Source organism: Passer domesticus, chromosome 7 (assembly GCF_036417665.1).
Source record: "Passer domesticus isolate bPasDom1 chromosome 7, bPasDom1.hap1, whole genome shotgun sequence".
In the NCBI taxonomy this organism is placed as follows: Eukaryota; Metazoa; Chordata; class Aves; order Passeriformes; family Passeridae; genus Passer; species Passer domesticus.
The window spans coordinates 9971184-9990393 of NC_087480.1; the positions used below are offsets into that span (position 1 = coordinate 9971184).

The 19210-nt window shown below is 38.9% G+C and overlaps 1 protein-coding gene across 12 annotated transcripts in view; it reads right to left on the bottom strand.

The window, feature by feature from the left end:
- Positions 1-19210, bottom strand: part of TENM1 (teneurin transmembrane protein 1) — an 818347-nt gene that overhangs the window by 106523 nt on the left and 692614 nt on the right. For all 12 annotated transcript variants that reach the window (XM_064426811.1, XM_064426812.1, XM_064426810.1 and 9 more), the window contains 3 exons: positions 16371-16472; positions 15134-15328; positions 11991-12191 (listed from right to left, as the gene is read on the bottom strand). In XM_064426811.1, the coding sequence (XP_064282881.1) occupies positions 11991-12191; positions 15134-15328; positions 16371-16472 (498 nt within the window). The remainder of the gene's footprint in view (positions 1-11990; positions 12192-15133; positions 15329-16370; positions 16473-19210) is intronic.

The window sequence follows — 19210 nt, forward strand, 5'->3', positions numbered from 1 at the left end:
CTAATACTTAAATTCAGATTAAACACCCTCTTTCCTGCATGATTACATGACTGATTACCTGTTTCTATTTTCTCCTCAGTAGATTGGTGGGTTTTGTTATAAAATTAGTGATTCCAGAAAATAAGCTTTTGTGTGGTCTCATTAGCATGAAAAAAAAAAGCCAGCACAGCTGAAATCTGAGTAAAGGACTGGCCCAGGCACTCTATGTTTTGCTCAATATTATCTCAGGAACTGTTCTACCAAAGAGGCATTTTGGGAGGTTGGGTCTTCCTCAGAGACAAGAGTTGCAAAAAAGAACTACTGAATAGCCAGTAATTCAGAAAATAAATGGGGGGATCTAAACTTCACACAGTGCTGACTATTATTTGGGATAAGTCAAACACAATTATTGCACAATCATCAACTATATCTACCAAAGGCAAAACTTTTCCAAAACTTTATTCCCCAAACATTACTTCATTTTAAACCTTCCTACTGTAAGTTCTATGTAGAAAACCTTTCTGGTGTCTTGCCTTGCAGTTACCTAACTACCTTTCTTATCTTCTTACCACAGGCCACAACACATCAAATAAACTCACTGGAACTAAAATGCCATATCCTCACTGTTTGTTACTCACAATGTTTCACTATCCATAAAGTGGTGCTTTTAATTGCTTTCTGGAAATAATCCTACCATCTTCTCATTGAACTTATTCTTGATGCATTAGGTACTCTATAAATAACTCTTCTGGCCTCCAGTAGGAAGGTTGCCATTAGCACTACTGTGTATCACAAAATATATGAATAGAGTTGCATTTAAAAAGCCCTGTAAGGTAGTTTCTGATAATGCTACGTCCATTTACAAGTATCTTTTTGAAACTGGAAGCCTCAATTTGCTTGAAAATTTATTTGTGTAGAAAAGTAATCAGTGGACAGACAGAAAGGTCTAGAGGGCAAATACAACAGAGGCTGGGGAAATGACACAGCAACTTTTTCCCCTTCTGAGATCTTTTATCACACTTTTTTCACCCAGCTTTATTTTTCATCTGATGAAGATTTTCTTCCTGATCCAAATCCAATTTATATATATATAAAACCTCACGCTATATCGATTTTGCTGGGGTTCAAAATGGTATTTTTACAGTACAAAAATTTAATCAATACAGCCTGAAGAAGCTGGACTGGTAATGGTAAACATACTAACAGATATTTCATTTCAGGCAGCCAGAGCACTGAAAATTGATACCACTGAAAAGGATTCCTCATTTGGCACTGGGAACATCTCTGTTTACCCAGCCACAGCACTGGTGTAAAGGAGAATACAACTATGCTGGGCTTGCCACACAAGAGACTTCAGCTGCAGAACTTGTCTCTTTTTTAGAGATGATACAGGTTGGCAGGTTGGACCAGGCCAGTGTGGGCAACGTTTAAAATAAATGAGCAGAAGTGTAACTTAATAGCAAGGAAGATTACACTGACACAAGGGCAAGGAGAAGCACAAAGAAATCTGACCAGGACATTTAAAAAATATTGTTGCCCAAGTAAATGTGGAGTTTCCTTGTCAAATTTGGTCCTGTTTTATAATTTGTCTTCACCATTTCATTTCAAGTTGTACTTGTAGCACAGCAGTGAGATGTCAGTCATCACTGGAGACTTGTACTCTGACTAACAAGCTCTGAAATCCTCTGCAACACCCCAAGAACCACAAGAGGAAGTGCTGTGCAACGTCTACCTTGTTGGACATTTTGTCTGATCAGGAGATTGGTATGAAAGCAGTCCAGAGCAATCTGTCATGAGCTGTAATGAGTGAGATGAAAGCAATGCCTCTGTGCTCACTCACAGAGGGAAAAACAAGTCACAGTTCCTTGGATTATACAGGAAAAGTTGTACAGGAAAAATGGGAAACGTGTTGAGCAAGTGACAGACCACAAGAATCAGGGAAGGCACGAGGCCTGTGACAACGATGAGGAACATGGAGAACAACCATGGTTTTGTGGGGAAAAGGGAAATAGGCAAAGAGACAGCTCAGTAGGTTCATACAATATAGTTGTCTCACAGGTATAGCCTGAACTAATCCAGCATCAAAAGAAAATAAAGATTTTGAGACACCTATTTTCAGCAAAACTTCACCAGAATGTCTGAGGGGATCAGGATATGTCTATATAAGCACTAAACCTTCCGTGGTACACAGAACAACTATTGTTAACACTGATTTGGGCTCTGCTCAGAATATAAAGCTTTCCACAATTATTTAATTACTAAGTTTGATTAGTAATATGCAGTAAGGTAGTAATTATTTACTTAAGCATTATTTGCAGCAAGTAGGCACCATCCTCAATTCACTGCTTATAGGATGACCTTTGGATATGGGTCCACTCACAAAAATTGTGCTGGTCTGTGCCCTGAATGTTGGATGTACTTGCTGACTTCAGTAATAAGGATATATTTTACTTATCCTATTTGAAAGAGCTCAATATGCTGAAAAGGTGTGCATTGGCATTACTTCTCAATGTATTACAGGAACAGCTATTCAGATTCATCTGTGTAAAAGCAGTGGCAGCTCAAAAGTGACGGAGATGCCATTGTTGCCCAAATCAGACCCAGAGATGGCACACAGAAGGAAAGGGGATAATGAGTTACAGAATGTACATCTATGCACGGGGACTGAATGCTTTTAAAAGAATGTGATTTTTATCTTATTTTTTTCACTGAAAAGCCAGTCTATATGGACAGATGGAAAGGGAATAATGAGTTACAGAATGTACATCTATGCACGGGACTGAATGCTTTTAAAAGAATATGATTTTTATCTTATTTTTTTCACTGAAGAGCCAGTCTATATGGACAGATGGAAATCATGTTAAGACTGGAAAAGAGAAGCTTCAGGGTGACCTAACTGTGGCCTCCCAGTACCTGAAGGGAGCAAGGAGAAGGGAGAGGAACAGGGGACAAAGACACGTAGTGACAGGATGCAGGGAAATGGCTTTAAACTGAAAGAGGGTAGGTTTAGGTTAGGTATTAGGAAGAAATTCTTAATTCTGAGGGTGCTAAGTCACAGACAGAGATTGTCCAGAGAAGCATGGGTGCCTCATCCCTGGAAGTGTTCAGTGCCAGGTTGGATGTAGCTCTGAACAACCTGATCCTTGGAAGATGTCCCTGTTCACAGTGGGGAATTTGGAGGGTGCCTTTAAACCCAAGTCATTCTATGATTCAATGAAAGAATGAATGAACTAAAATAAAGCTTTGGTCTGTGTGTTCCCAACAATCAATCTGTATTACAGGAAAAAATATTGTGAGAAATCAAAAGTAATTACCGGCTTCTAAGTAATATCTCAGGTTCACAAGCTAAAGCAAAAGCAGATGAAGAAGCTGGCCTTGCTTCCTCATGTTTTAGCACAAATAAACAATTCCTTGGACAAATTCAGTGAGGCATAACCAGCTCTTGCACAAAACCAAGGAGTGCAGCCTCAATGAGCCCAAGTTCCACAGCACTCAGCATCTGCCTACGAACACTGTGTCCATCCACAGGCAGGGAGAAAACGTCCCTGTGCTCACAGCTGAGCCTGGGCAGGTGAGCCCAGACACAAAGCAGCTCCCAGTAAATAAACCAGAACTTCCTCTGTGTCAGCAGCACAAACAGAAATAGCAGCACGCATCTGGCAGCTGCTCTCTGCCTGCCTGCTGCCAAACCAAGGGTGCAGCTCATGACTTGCACTTTTTCTGTGCAGCCTGGTACCAGCTCCTCAGAGCTGGCAGAGGCACCACCAGGCTGGCCACCCTTCTTCAGGGCATTTTTGAATTCAGCATATGGGGCACCAGAGTAGGAGCTGAACAATCACATGTCAAGTGAACAATCAGCTCTCTGCACTACATCAGAAAATGATTTTGGACTCCAAAGTGATAGACACTATTTTAACAAACTGTTTATAAAATAGCCAAGGCTTCCTGGACTGAAGAATGACATACCTGAATGTATACTGTAGCTACAATAAACAAGGAGTTTTTGCCCCATTGCTGTTCAAATATTCTTGGATAATTATTATAAATTTAATTTTATTTAAAACATATTAATTGAGCCAAAAAATTTAAGCAAATGTCCTTAAGGAGGGCAGTGATTGGGAAGTCCTTACATGTCTACAGCTATTACCCTTGCAGCAATATACACAACCAAAACCCTTAGAAATGCATTATGTAGGGTAGTTCTCATGGGTTTGACTTCTACCAATAGCAATTGCCTATTTTCAGAGGAAGCTAAAATTCACAGACTCTGCCACACAAATATTTTGAAATGATAGCTATTTTTGTACAACACTTACGATGACAACAAAAAATGTTATAAATATCTGCTTTTTAGGGACTGATGCAGCACATTTTGCACAATAGTTGCTCCGAAATTCAGTGAAGGACAAAACCTCTAGTTGTTCTATTCCTCTTTTGTACCCTTGCTCTAACAATTCCTATTTGTGCTTTTTCAGCTGTGAGGAAACAGAAGGTCACTCTAATACAAGAGCCCTCCTTTAAACCATGGTGGTATGGATAATTTGTGAGAGTTTAATCTTTGGATTCAGCTTAGCAAATTAAAAGCAGAAGACTTCATATGTCATTCCTGTTCTGTTGTTCATCTTGGCTACTCTACCCCTCCACTGCAGCAGAACTCTCCCACAGCTCCCCTACTTCAGAGTCCTCTTTTACAAAGGGTTATTGTGGAGTACAAGCCTTCCAAAGTCAGAATATCCATCTTGACATTTTCTTGAACACAGACTGTTCAGGAAAGACCTTTCCATCCCATATCCTGTCAGTTGTTTTAGCATGGTTCTTAACTCCTGTTCAGTACATTAAGTCCTGTGTAGGTGATATGGTTGAGATGTAAAAGAGGGATGCAGGCATTTATCAAAAAACATACACCCTTAAACCCCTTGCTTACCCTACCTAATTCAAAGGTCCTTGAATCACTTTGGCACCTGAGTTGCTACTGAAATCCCACTTACTCACCAGGTTTTGCTACTAGATAATAACAACAGCTTTATGTTAACAGCTCTGCTTTTGCAGTCTGCAGGACCTTGCCCCAGAGTTGCCAAGGATCCTAAGGAGCATCACTTCCCTGGGGCTGGCCTAACACAAAGCACAGTGAGGGGGACAATCCTGACAGGATGGACTCCTGTAGAGGCACGATGCCATGCAGACGGAGAGGAAAGGCTCTGTCAGCCTCCACAGTGGAGGGTAAACAGAACCATTTTGCATTCACCAGAGCAATTGTCTATCTCCCTTCTGGGTAAGCCAAGAGCTGCTGAGATAGAAGCATCCAACACTGGATCTGTGGACTCCACCCTGTGGAAAAAGTAATAGCTTGCTGTGGATTAGACTAGGATTTACAAAAGCTGACTTAACTAAATTGCATTTACATTGGAATGAAGAATATTTCCATTAATTGCTGAATGAGATGTAGACAGCAATAGATTAAGAATCTTAATTTTCAAGAAGAAAAAGGAAAGGAAAGGGCCATTATTTTTGGCATATCTGCAAAATAAGCAGCATTCAGTTGAAAAACACCCCATGTTTCCTCATTGTATATCTCATACCCTTGACTTATCCTACTTCTTAAATCAATACATTACTGCATCAGGTATTTTTGGTTCTCTGTGGACTGATTTAAACATAAAGGATAATTAATTTTAACTAGAGTGCTTCTTCAATGCCTTAAATTTCTCATGTTTTAAATTCTGCAGCAACACATATTAAGTATTCCAATCTTTAACTACCACGTTTTTAATAGAAACCTTGCTCACCAGATACATTTTTGCAAACTCTTGCAACTCTACAGGAGATGCAAATCAAACTAGTCACACATTGTTTTTTTCTCTTCAATGAAATATACAGTAGTAGAGAAGAGTCTTTCTACAATGTCAGACAACGTACAGCAGGGGAACTTCAATCATCCTTTTAATTAGCAGAGCACTAACAGGCAAAGCTCCTCACAAATTACAGAAAGAGGACAGTTAGATGAAATTAAGCAAGTCCATCATTTCTTAAGAACAAAACAGAGAAGGTCGTTTCCAGTATAATTAAAACGTTCTTGAGATTGGTCTAAAACAGGGAGCAGAATGGCAGCACCAATGTGCAACTGAGCAGTCTATAGAAAATGCACATTACATTATGTACTGAGGAAATTCAAGGCTATTTTCACTACTGCAAGCTCTTTGTAGTGAACACCCTTGTCCTGGGTAAATGAGAATGACTGACGCCCACACCTTGCAATTCCCTAAACCTTAAGAGTTTCTGATTACGACGAAATGGGTTCACCTAATTATTTTTTCAAGTTGCAGTTTTTGATGTTTAATTTTGAAACCTGTTTGAGATGTCTTGAACTATATTAATATACTGTATTATGCCTTAATTTCTTTTTGAAGTACTTTACTGTAAAAAATGCAGACTTCTAATGATTTTTAAATTACTCCACTCTGCACATATCAATTTACAACAATTACAACATTTTGCATTTTTCAAAGCACTTCAGTTTTAAAGACATTTTTTGCTTCACAAGATATCGAAGGAAGAGGCTGCTGATTCATTTTTACCCTTTGTAAAATTACCACCAATCTTGCTAGGAGAGCTTAACCAAAAATAGATATGCTAAATATATACCATCTCCATATAATCATTTTAGGATGAATGTTTTTTGTGACTAAGAACTGCCAGTATTCTTTTCCCAATCATAATTAGGTTGCTTCAGTGATATAAATGGATTCAGCGGAATTATGACAAATGTCCTGGAGTAAGGGGACAGAAACTGGCCTACTTTGTCTGAATAGAGTCTAAAGAAATGAATGCAGGACAGGATGTCAGAGGCATCAGCTCTGTCACAGATTTCTCAGTCTATAATATTTTAGGCACAGTGCTGCAATTAATTAGTGACTCAGGGCTGGATTCTCACCTAAAACACACTGGGACTGCACTGCTGGTATCACTGCAGTTACGCTAATTTATGCAAGGCTCTGCCCCCCTGAACAACTCTGTCATCCATTTTCTCTTGATTTCTCTCCTTTAATCTCAAGGCTCCATGTTAAAGGTGTCAATCTGAGAACAGAAGATGAGTTTTTTTGTTCAGTTGATGCTGCACCTTCAATTAGCCAGAGCCTGCCTTCTACCTGACAGGAGCAGTCAGGACTCACGAGTTTGATTTTCTCTTTCGGAAAAGCACTGCCTAGACACCTCAAGGGGAGATGACTCATTAACATCAAGGCATTTTGGGTGACAGCCTATAAATAAAGCAACAAAGATACACAGACAGTAAGTAGAAAGATGACTATACTGAAGTCCTGGTGACATTAAAATAGTGCAATATCAGTCTTCCATCCTACTGACTGTGTCATTTATCGGTAGATCACACCCCTACTGCCCAGGTCAGCTGAGACGTATGCTGAAGGTCTGACTGATAATGGATTTTCACATACTATCATAACAGGGTTCAGCATGGTGTAAAGATGCTGAGACTCTAAAATACTCCAAGGATGATCTTTTTCAGTGCAGGTGATTTTGACAAAACATATTATATAATCAGTCTGACTTGGAACAAAGTATGAAATTTCTGTTCTCCACATCTTGTAGGGGCAGGGGAAGACTAAATGAGAAATGGAACTCAGTCCCTTGTGCATTTCTCTTGTCAGATGGCTAAATTGGTAATGGCTAAATGTCTTCGAGCACTTTGGTGTGACTTGACAAAGGATGATCAAACTAGGAAAAAACCCTAAAATTAAATGGGCAAAGTGACATACAAGATAGCAACTAATTCATTCCAAAACAGAACGTGTTCCTTTGTGTTGTGAGCATTATCATGGATTTTAAGTTTTCAGTGCTTTATATCAGAGAAGCGTTTGTTTTTTCACAGGCTAATTATTAGAGAGATGAAATCACATATTTTTTTTATCATGAGCTAAAGCCATTTCAATGCTTGAAGATGACCTGTTTGCTGTATGGTTGGTGTTGCTGTTGTGAACATCTTGGACAATGTAGAACTGTAGCAGTGCTGGTGTTCTTTCTTTTTGTCTTGGAAACATTTTGAGAATCAAACTGGTGAAAGACAGCTCTTCTCAGAGATATCTGTGGATCTCTGCCCGAGATCAGCACAGCTTGACCCTGATGCCTGTGCCTCCCTTCAGACAAAATGGAACTAACTCCCCTTAATCCTTGCACAGTCTAAAGAATACCACAGAAAGCAGGACAGATGACTGCTCAAGGTACAGCAAGTAAAACAACCAAAGAAATAAAGTTTCTGTAGAAGAAGATGCTGGATCTCTGTGTACTTCAACATGGACTACACCACAGGTAAAGGCAGCAAGCAACATCTGCCCAGCCCAGTAGGAAAGAAGAATGAACTGTATTACTTGAATAATGACTGCAGGATTGGGACCCTTGCACCTGGAATTATAACAGCTGTATCCCATGTACAGTACTTAAAAGAACTCTGCTGGAATAAGTCTGGGTGGCTTCTCTACAAATTTCTGACACTGCTATAATTTTGAAGCAGTGAAAGCCACAGGTTGTTTTTGACCTTCAGCATTAAGGCCAGTTGGCAAACTGGCACAACATGATAATCCATCTCCCTCATGGTAAATACATGTCAGTCTACAGACAAATAGAACAGTTAGAACACTTTGATCTTGTCCATATAATAAACTAAAGACAGACAGAAGGTACTTTTAAATTTTCTTCTCCTGATCACATATGGCTGTCAAAAAGACACAACAATGTTGTTTTGATTGGTTTAGCTAAAAATCTGCCAGAATCTTTCCAGGGTGAAGTTCAGTTGATGCTGCCTAAAGAAGGCAGAAGAATCAGAGGCATATTATCTGTGTGTTTGTAGTTAGCTGATAGGAAGAGCCTTTACAAAGATGCTCATAAGCAGCAAGGCAAAGCTTAAATGAAAGCCACATAATCTCTGGGAGAGATAAATTGAAATCTGAGCTAACAAAGGAAAATTACTTTTCATGGAATTTCAATATTGTAGGGTGGAAAGAGGCCAAATATATCTGAAACAGATATCCACCTAAGAATATTGAAAGGATGGATCTTAACAGAGCCAGCCTAAGTTGTGTCCTACAAGCAGTATAGGATTAGCAATACTAAGTGTCTGAACAACTTTCAAGCCATATTGAACTGCTTTTATTGAGAACCAATTTGAACACAATGAAAACATATCCTGACAGTTGCTTTGGAGTTCTGCAAGATGAGTTTCTGGCCCCCAAGGGATGGCAATTGTCCAGCAATAACTTCAGAAATAGAAGGAATATCTGGAGATGATCCAGTGATATTGGGTTGTGCCAGCTCAGAGGTCAGAGCAGAGATCAGGCTGGACACCGGAAAGGACTTCAAATAATTTGCCAGTCTTTCACCTTGCAGAAAGAAACATGATTGCAAGATTTTGCACCTATTCAAAGTAGGAGTGGAAGGTGCACTTCTTAGCAGAGAGGGCCAGACACAACTGAAACAATTTATCTAGGAAATGGTAGACTACCTTAATTTTCAGTCTCTGTGTGAAGCTTAACTTTCAAAAAACTGAACAGAAACTATGAGTGTCAAGCAAAAACTGAAGGATGATTGCTATTTTTGGTAATGTTCTACAGAAAATCAAACAACATGAATAACATGGTCTTTTCCAGCTTCAAAAAATCCATGAATGATTCCAGAGCTCAGGCTGGACCTCCAAACATTGGCAATTCTTAAGGATATGCACAGGTCACAGTTACCCTTCATCTCTATTCTTCTACCCATACTTAATCTTGTCTTTTCCCAGTCTGCCACTTTTAAAATGGAAATTTATATTGTTTGAAGAGACAGAGATGAGCAAGTAGGGTTAGGTATCATAGAGGTGGCCCATCCCTGTTCAGGCTGGAACACTGTATCTGGAACAATATATTCAAAAACATTCTAGAACCTTTGCTATTTCTCCCTGTTTAAGTCTGCCAAGATATACTAACTTCTATTTTAAAAATCCCATACAACTAAATATAGTGTATCCTTGTGTTTTGAAAGTATTTGCAATTTGCTGGGGAACACAGAAATCCTCAAGGCAAGAGCCTATATTCTTCAAGGCGCTACAAAAAGGCAAATTTTCACAGCACTGAGAATGATGTGGTGCAGAGATGGCAAAGTGCAAGGGTTTAAGGCAGGCTAAGAGACTGCTGGCTTCTCAGCTGCAGAGCTCTGCTGTTGTCTGACTCCAGACAAGCAGTCTGTGCTTTTCCCATTGCATTCTCTTCATTGCACAGAACTCATAACTTTCTCCATTCACATGTGACAACTCCTTTATTGTGACCTTGTTACTCCTCTTATGTTTCCTTACTAAATTCATTTGATGTCTTCCTGACTCACTAAAATCAAACTTTATTTTCAACATGTACAGCAATCACTGATCCTAGGAAGAGCATCTCAGGCACAAATGAACATCTATACTTCAGTCTAACACAGCATATTGCCAAGAGCATCCTGAATCTAGTCTAACACCTAAGAAGAAACATATATTTGAAAGGGGAAGTCTGAAGCATCTGGATATGCTGCCTGTTGGTGGTTGGAAAAAGCATCCTTTGATAACTCAGGATACACTAGGGATGAAGAGAGGTATTTTCTCTGCTGATGGAGGTAAAGGGGCTCCCTTCCAAAAATGTTCAAAACAGCATTGGAGGTCTATTTATTAGCCTTTTGATTCCTTACTTAGTATCTAACTCCCCCATGCAGCTGACACAACAGACCCATCTGAAACTAACATTGCTTTCTGAGCTACAATAACATTGTATTAAAACAGAATCAGTTTGCAATATTTCTGAGTAAAAAATTAGTACATAACTAACACTTCTCTTAATTATGTGCTGCATTAATGGAAATACTACTATAATACTAAGCTTCAGAGAGTATTTTTAATATATAATAAAATACAGGATAAAAATGCAAACAACTAGGCTTTTGCTGAAAACCAATAAAAAGTCAATTATCAAAGCAAGTGCCATATCTGACAGTGTCAGACTAAAACTGCATGCATTAATTTTGGAATGTAGAATGAATGCAAGGTCCTTCTAACAAACACTGAAAATTATTAGCAGGTCAATATTTTGTTGCTTAAAAATTCATCATGTAGAGGAGCATTTTATAAGTCCCTACTTAAAGACCATAATCACACACTTTGAAGATCTGTGCAGAAATTTATACTGTTCCAAGTGCTCTTCTGAATGATGATTTCTAAGAAAAATTGGTGACTTGGACCACTGGCTGTATTCCACAGTATTCAGCAGATCTGTCACTTGCATCTATTCTCTACTGGGATGTGCTACTTATCATCTGAGATTCTGGCTCTGTGGGCTCTATAGGGGGAAAAATAGTAGTACATACATTGGTAATGACATGCTCCATTACAGAGCAAAATGTGCAGAGTGCATTTATTTCAAGAAAACGAAATGTAAATGTATAAAGCATGTAGGAAATCCATTTCAACTCTTAATCCAGTTTAGGGGGATCAAACCTTGATGGTCCTCTGAGGAGGAAGAGAGTTTTTATCCCAGCATGAGAGAATTATGGTCTTTTTTTGTTTAAAGATTTTTTTCTTGACAGAGCTTTCTTATTCATCAGTCATTGTATTTGGAATTTTTTTAAAAAAATCTTCCCAGTCTCTCTTTGAACTGTGGATTCCCTGATTGCATGAGCCTGACAGGTGCTCAGCAGCTCAGGTGAGAGTCACATTTGCCCCCAGTGCATGCCAGGAGGCATCTGCCTCCTGCAGGACTACTGTTCTCAATGTCACGCCACCAGACAGAAACATTCTTGTCACTGAGCAAACACATTTCTTATCCTTGGCAACTGAAAGCCAGTTGCTGACAAGCCCATGAAGTGCCATGCCACAGTACTCGTGGTTCATCCCTGTCTCGTTTTTTAAATTCCTATTAGCACAGCAACAGCAACTGCTTTCTTTCACACCTCCAGCAGAATGCACAGGCAATGTTGATAAAGCCAAGTGTCCATCATACCTGTGGAGCAGTCTGGTCCTGTCCACTGTGGCTCACAGCTGCAGAGTCCTGTGTCCAGGAGGAAGGTGCCATGGCCCGAGCACTGCTCCTGGCACACGGGCAGAGCTGTCTCACAGTTCACGCCGCCCCAGCCCGTGGAGCAGTGACATTCCCCTTGCACGCACACGCCGTGGCCAGAGCACGTGGGATCCAGGCAGTCCTCTGGAAAGCAGGGAATATACAGCTTAGAGCACAAAACTCACACCTTTACAGTTATTTACTGGTGAAATACATCAGGGATTTGGATTAATTTGATTATTTTTTTGTGCAAATACCCAACTGAAACAATGTTAACAAACACAAGGGAAAAAGAGTCTGTTAACATCTGTGCAAAAGGGTAAGTTTAAAACAGGAAAAAAGCAAGCACACAGACTGTTAGAGGCCATATGAATCTCTTGTCATGAATTTTGTCTTATTTTTAAAACACAGATTCCCAGGACAGATCTATTGGACTAAGTTGGTGAGGTCTGTGCTTCAGTAGCAGGGCTGGGAAACAGCTGGAGCAATTAATAGTTAATTCTGTAATTGTGCAATGTATTTCCATTTGGGTATTAGTACACTGTGTTTTATTTACATCTGGGAAAAGAAAGATTTATTCTTTCACCTTCCTGTGAAAAGCTATCTCTATAGCTGAATATTTGCTACAAAAAAAGGTTATCCACTAAGATTGAGCAGTGAATGTCTGACTCAATGCTTGCGGAAAAAAAAATAAATTCCCATACACATAAAAAATATGTGCTGGGCAATTGCAGGTAATGAACAGCTTCATAAAAGTCTTAATGTACTGATGAACAATTTGCAAACAAAGAACTAAATTTGTTCTCAATTTGGATTAAACTATTCCTAGTGAAAAACTCAGGAGCTCTGTAGAGGAATTTAAATCAGCTGGTTAGTGCTGTATGAGCAGCATATTCTTTCACAAAGCCCCAGCACAGCTTTAACAAGACAGGTTTTAAGCAGGAAGCAGCCAGCCTTCCCTGGAGGCTGCAGGAAGACTGTGGAGCTGAAGGATCTGTGGGGTCTGAGTATGAGAAACAATTAGCCAGAAGCCTATTGATGTTATATTGTGCTTCAGACTGATGTTAAAGAGACACTGTGAAAGTTCTGCTATGTATTTCTCAAGTATCAGCACAAGTACTATTTTAATAATTAAACTATAAACTTAACAAACAGTATCCTGTTCTACAGGAATGAAGAGATGTTTTCTGCTTCAGGAAGGGAAAGCTAAATACTTCAGACATAGAAATTAATGGCCTCCAGTTTATAGGGCCTTGCAATCTAAAAATAAAGAAGTAAAGCTTTATCTTTTGAAATGCTTTGCCACCAATTCAACATTTTATTTCAGGATTTATTTTGTACCTCTTTCAGCCTTCCAGGCTTGTGCACAGTGTAATTCTGAGAGAGGGAATCAGTGTTTCTGGACAATGCACATATTGCTACACATAGGACAAAAATACACAGCAATTTTCCTTCATCTTGAGACAGCTCTTTATTTTGCTGATATTTTAAAATTAATAGAGTGACTCCATTTTAGGAATGATAATCTGGCAGGACAAATTCAAGGGACCCTCATAGCAATGAATACATGCAGTTACTGGTGCTCCCTGGATAGTACATCTGTTGCTGTGTCTGTTAACAGCACTGGTATAAGACTAAATCTTGTTTACATACAATAAAATAATCTTAATTCCTTACAGAATTCCCTAACTACTGCACAAGCTATGCTTTACAATACTAACTGAACAGTCATATCAAGGACACACTGTTACAATAAAACCCCACCGTACTTGGTCACACAGGTTTGTTTCATCCACCATATTTCAGTAATTCTACATAATTACACCTTATTTTATAATTTAAATAAGTTTCTTACTGTAAAAATCTAATGTCTTCCCAGTCTCAGTTTCAATAACTGAGTACATTTATGTCATTTTTTCCCCTTAACCATTTTGCAGGATCTCATTATGGCAAGAAACAAAGCAAGTAAAAAGAACAGTCAGCCTCTCACCAGCCACAGGCTTGTTCAGCATCATGGCCTCACTGAGGAAATCTGTGTATTACTTGCTTTTTCCCATTTGGGTTTTCTTGGTTTCTGAAACTACCAACAATTGACTATGTCAGAAGCATTCTCTTGATCCTCCCTTTAAAAACCATTCCAGGTATGTCAAATCTATCAAATTCATCCTGGACATTTTTCTGACTAGAGAATTCAAGCAACATAAAAAGCCTCCTGTGTGTGCTACTCAAAAGAATTACTGAAAAATCTCTATAGCAGGACACACAAAGTATGCTGTCAGGAGCTCCAGGCTAAGGGGGAACTAAGGGGACTAGTGAAAAATCATCAAATCAGGGAAAGCACGAGGAAGAGTTCTGCTTTCTGAGGCTATGCACAAGGGAAGAAAGTCAAAGCTGATGAGCAACCTCAGACGTGCTGAGGGAAACAACAACTGCTTCTGTTTACAGATGAGGGCAGAGACACATCAGTACCACAAGCAGAAAAAATACAATACCTTCTTCTCACAGAATTTCCCACTTTTTGTTAGCCAAGCCTTAAAGGATGCCAGTTTAGTGCCGTGAGCAAAGGCTCCCAGTAAAAATGACATATGACAACAGAATTACACAGTATGTTCTGGTAAATGAACCTGTTTGCTGCCCTTTCAGCTTTATATTGTCAGAAAAATCTAAGATGTAACAGTATGAAAAAGGAAAATGCTGATTACAATTGTCAGATTGCTTTGGAGAACTACCACATTAAGTTTTGTTTAAATGATCTTCTGACTGGCTTACCCTGAGCTTTTGGCTAAATAAAAATAAATAATTTTATCTTTTCAAATACAAATGTGAATTTTATGTGATCAGTCCACAGGACTGTTACCATGACCTGAATACCTTTACCACAGGACTGTTACCAAGACCTGAATAACTTTACCTTTGAGAAACTTCTATCTTAACATTACTTTCCGTGAGACAGTAGTTTTGAGCAAACTAGTTCTGCTTCACAGAAAGCTGATCACATACCTGTGAGTTTTCAACTACCTTAAACCACGTGGAAATTAAAGACAAAAATCAACCCCCCTGACTACAGAGAAGGAAATTTCACAAACCTTCCTCACAAATCTCTCCTTTGTATCCAGGGACACAGATGCAGACGCCCATGATGCAGGTACCATGGCCAAAGCAGGTTGGATCAATACACTGCTCTTCTGGAACATCACACTCTGCACCTTTCCAGCCGTTTCGACACACACAGTGACCTTTCTCATATTCTCCATTTCCACTGCACAGCACTGGACAGGAATCTGAAGAAGGCAGATTGACCTTTTTAATGTATTTACATACTTACATAGATTAACATTTATTGCATTTATCGTTCTGTAAAATCACTTTTCCACTCCAGCTCCTCAATTCTTCATTTGGTTCAAGGGTTGTAACAGACTGAAATCTCTGAACTAGGCAGTGCAGCAGTAATACAATGTCCTTGTCTCCTCAGTCTGCCTCTCTTGCATACCTTAATTTTGACCAGAAATGGGATATGTTAGAAGATAAAACCAACTCTCCCTTTGATTGGCCTCTGCAGAAAATTTGCAGGAGTGCCTGATTTTCAGTAAGATTAATATTTATTTCCTGTGAATTGAAGCAAGATCATGCCTCTTTTCTTCTAAGAAGCCTTAATATAATTGAAATTGTAGCCATTACTGATCTGTATGTAAAGCAGCAATGTGGAAGCTTACTTTTACAATCCAGTATCAATTTCTGAGCCAACCGAGTCTTAAAAAAATAAACCCTACATTTGAGGAGACATTGGGAAATCATAAGAACTTCTGGACATCACATGCAGCGGATAATGGATAATACTGACAGAAATATCTGAAACAGAAGTAAGCTCACTTAACATGGTTTTTTTGCCTTAATGCTGGAAAACTGTCTGTAAGCTGCTTTAGGTTTCTTATCTGCACCCTATTCAAGTTAAGACCACAGAAGCATTTGATTTACTTATGCTTTCTCCAAAGTGAAACTGTTTGTCACTTTTAAGTAGCAGAAAACATTATGCTATGCCTAAGACACCTATTAAAAATGTATTTTACAATTACAGACAGCATGCAAAGGTGGATGGAGGAACCTACTAAATTTGAAAGTCAGGAAGGGAGAAGTGGTTGATCTGTGTTAACTCAAGTACAGCATAAAGAAACTTTCCACATGTGTGCTTATACTGTATCTGCCATCTGGCTGGAAAAAGGAATTTAATCTCCTTTAATCACTTTGAATCTTTGCAAGCCTAGCAGTCACACACCATAATCATGATCCCTGTCATGCACCATGGGTCAGTTAATATGAGATTACCTTTTGCACAATCAGGACCAAGGAATCCTGGGAAGCAGTGGCAGTGGCCTGAGATACATTCTCCATTCCCATTGCAATTAGTAGAGCAGTCATCCAGGATTTCTGTTTATTCAGGCAATTGTGCACAAAGAAAAACATAAATTGGTTGAATTTTAAATGAATGGCATCTTCACCTCACTCTGCAGGACACATCTCAACATACAAATAGGTGCAGAAGCAGTAAAAAGCCCATTTTCATTCACAGGGAGCATAAAACAAAACTCCTGTTCAAGAGCTTACAAATATTTATTAGATTTTTTTCTTGACAGCTTTGAGATAACAGGTGCATCATTTATATTACAACAAAAACCTTTTAAAGTAAGTGTTCATGTAAAATTTACCACCATTAAAAGCACTGCAGGAACCTGAGTATTTGCTGAAAAATGTCCATCTTAAACACTTTCTTTTCTTGCTGAAGTAATTTGTTTGAAACCTGTTCATAGAGTAAATTGCCTTCTATCGTGTTCATTTGAACTATGTGAATTGAATCCCTTGGAGAAGGGCAGGATTTCCACTTCTATACAATCAGATAAACAAAAAAATAATCTTTTGTGCAGTGAAGAAATTCAATGTGATAAAGAACTAAGAACTAGATCTGAAGGGAAAAAACCCCACCTTCAGTTCTAATCTTAAACTTGCCCATGTTTTATCACACAGCTTTGGATATTAAGCCACTTAACCTCACACATCTGAGGACAGGCTCCTATCTGTACATGGATTAGCTGGTTCCAATTTACACATGTATTTCCTACAGGAATCCAGTGGATTCACTGATTTATATGAATTTTCCATAAAGAATATGAAGTAAATTGAAGCTAAGATGATCCTGTGTGGAGTAAGTCACTGTCAGACCAGCTCCAGGACTGAGGGGCTCTGGGAGAGAGGCTCTGGAGCCAGGGGAGCTGGGACTGTCCAGTGGCCACATCCACTAAGAGATGAGGTGAAGTACCTCTGGCTATGGGAAAATAGGAAACTTGATGCCTTTCCCACAAAATAATTGAGGAGGAAGAAGAAAGCTACACAATTAATAAAATAACGGATATATTTTGATCATAATTATGGGCACTTAGATACGGATTAGCTCCTCTTGAATGCTCCCATGGTTATATGAAGTCATTCTTTTCAGGCTATCAGCTTATACTAAAGAACAGACATTTGACATGCATCTGTTCACCAGATATCCACAACCTGTACACAGATGTCTGTTTCAAAGTTAAAAAAACAGCTCATTTTTAGAAGGAAGATTTTTTTCACAGAAATGCTGCTCGTTACCAATTTGTTATATTACTTTTCATTATCAACTCTTGTATTGCTCTATGTGTGCACTTGCCTGCCTTCTCTCAGTTTTCCTAGAATCACAAAGGATCCATACACTGACCTGAAGAATTAATGGTTTGAGAAGTTACTTCCCCTCTATGCAATGTCCAGTTTGGGCTGCCCTTTATTTAGTTGACAGAAGTACTTGAAGCATGCCACATTTTGCATGCAATTTACCCTCCTCAAGAAAGTCTGATCAGAATTTCAGTAAAAATCAATTTTATACATAACTAACATGGAGCATCTTGAAATACAGTCTGACAGATGCTGATGAGGAGCATGGCTGGTTCTCAGGAGCATTTGGCAGAGATGCATCCAATCTCTTGCTCTGTTCTCAGGGTTTCTGGTCCTGGCTGATTCCTTTGTTGGCAGAGATGTCAAATACAATAAGAAGAATGCCTCAAGGATATAGTTAGGTTTTTAATTTTTTTTTTTTTTTGGTGGAAAAGAAAAAACAATCAAGTTATGATGCACATAAAGGACATAGATATATATCCTCTAGATATATAGATATAGATATCCTTGATATATATATCCTAGATATATATATATCAAGAATATAGATTTTTTTTTTTTGTGTGGAAAAGAAGAAACAATCAAGTTATGATGCGCAGAAAACTAGGAGAAGATGATACACAGGTTATGAAAACACAATAGCTGGCAGTATGCTCAAATGCACAAGCAGTAGATCCTTGCAGCAGCATGAACAGACTTTTCCCAAAAATATCTCCTTGCAGACATTTTGAAGATTAAGTACAAGGATTCTTGCCTGCACTGTGGCTCACGTGCTTCCCCCTTTCATAGTCTCTTCTGCTTATTGGCTACAGAAGGGATGGACAAAAACTTTTTTACCACATGCAACATGGATTAAAGTCTGTCAACTAATTTCATTTTGGGGGTGGGGGGTGTGGGGGAAGGGGAGGAGTAGAAGTTATGCTACTAACTGAAATATTATTGAAACCCTCCTGTTTAAACCCTGCTGTCTTACAATAAAAATAAACAAGGGATCAGGAATTTTGACACTAGGCTGGGATGGAGTTTGGACAGGTTTTATGGTCTTTGTAGAGCACCTGAAAAGATGCTTCATAAATTGCTTCACTCTTATTTTCTCAGATGGAATTGAATAATGGTAGAAGTTAAACTTTTTTGAACAGAGCAAATATGAAATTTTATACCAGAACCAGTCATTACAACTCTATCTCCATTTTTTTTTCTATGCAAGTCCTTCAGAATCGGGATATTTGAATCATACTGTCCTGCTCTGCAAGGTGTTTACAGTAAAAATAGTATCCACTTGCTCTCAAGAGCAGATGGCACGTCCATTACTAGTAAAGACATCTTGCTCAACATATGGTAGAACAGGTTAACTAAAGGGTATAGTGGTTAAAGTCTTGCAGCAAACTGAGACTGTCATAAATACAACACTTCACCTAAATTTAAATTCCAAAAAAGCCCTGTGTGTGAGGACTGCTCACTCACAACAC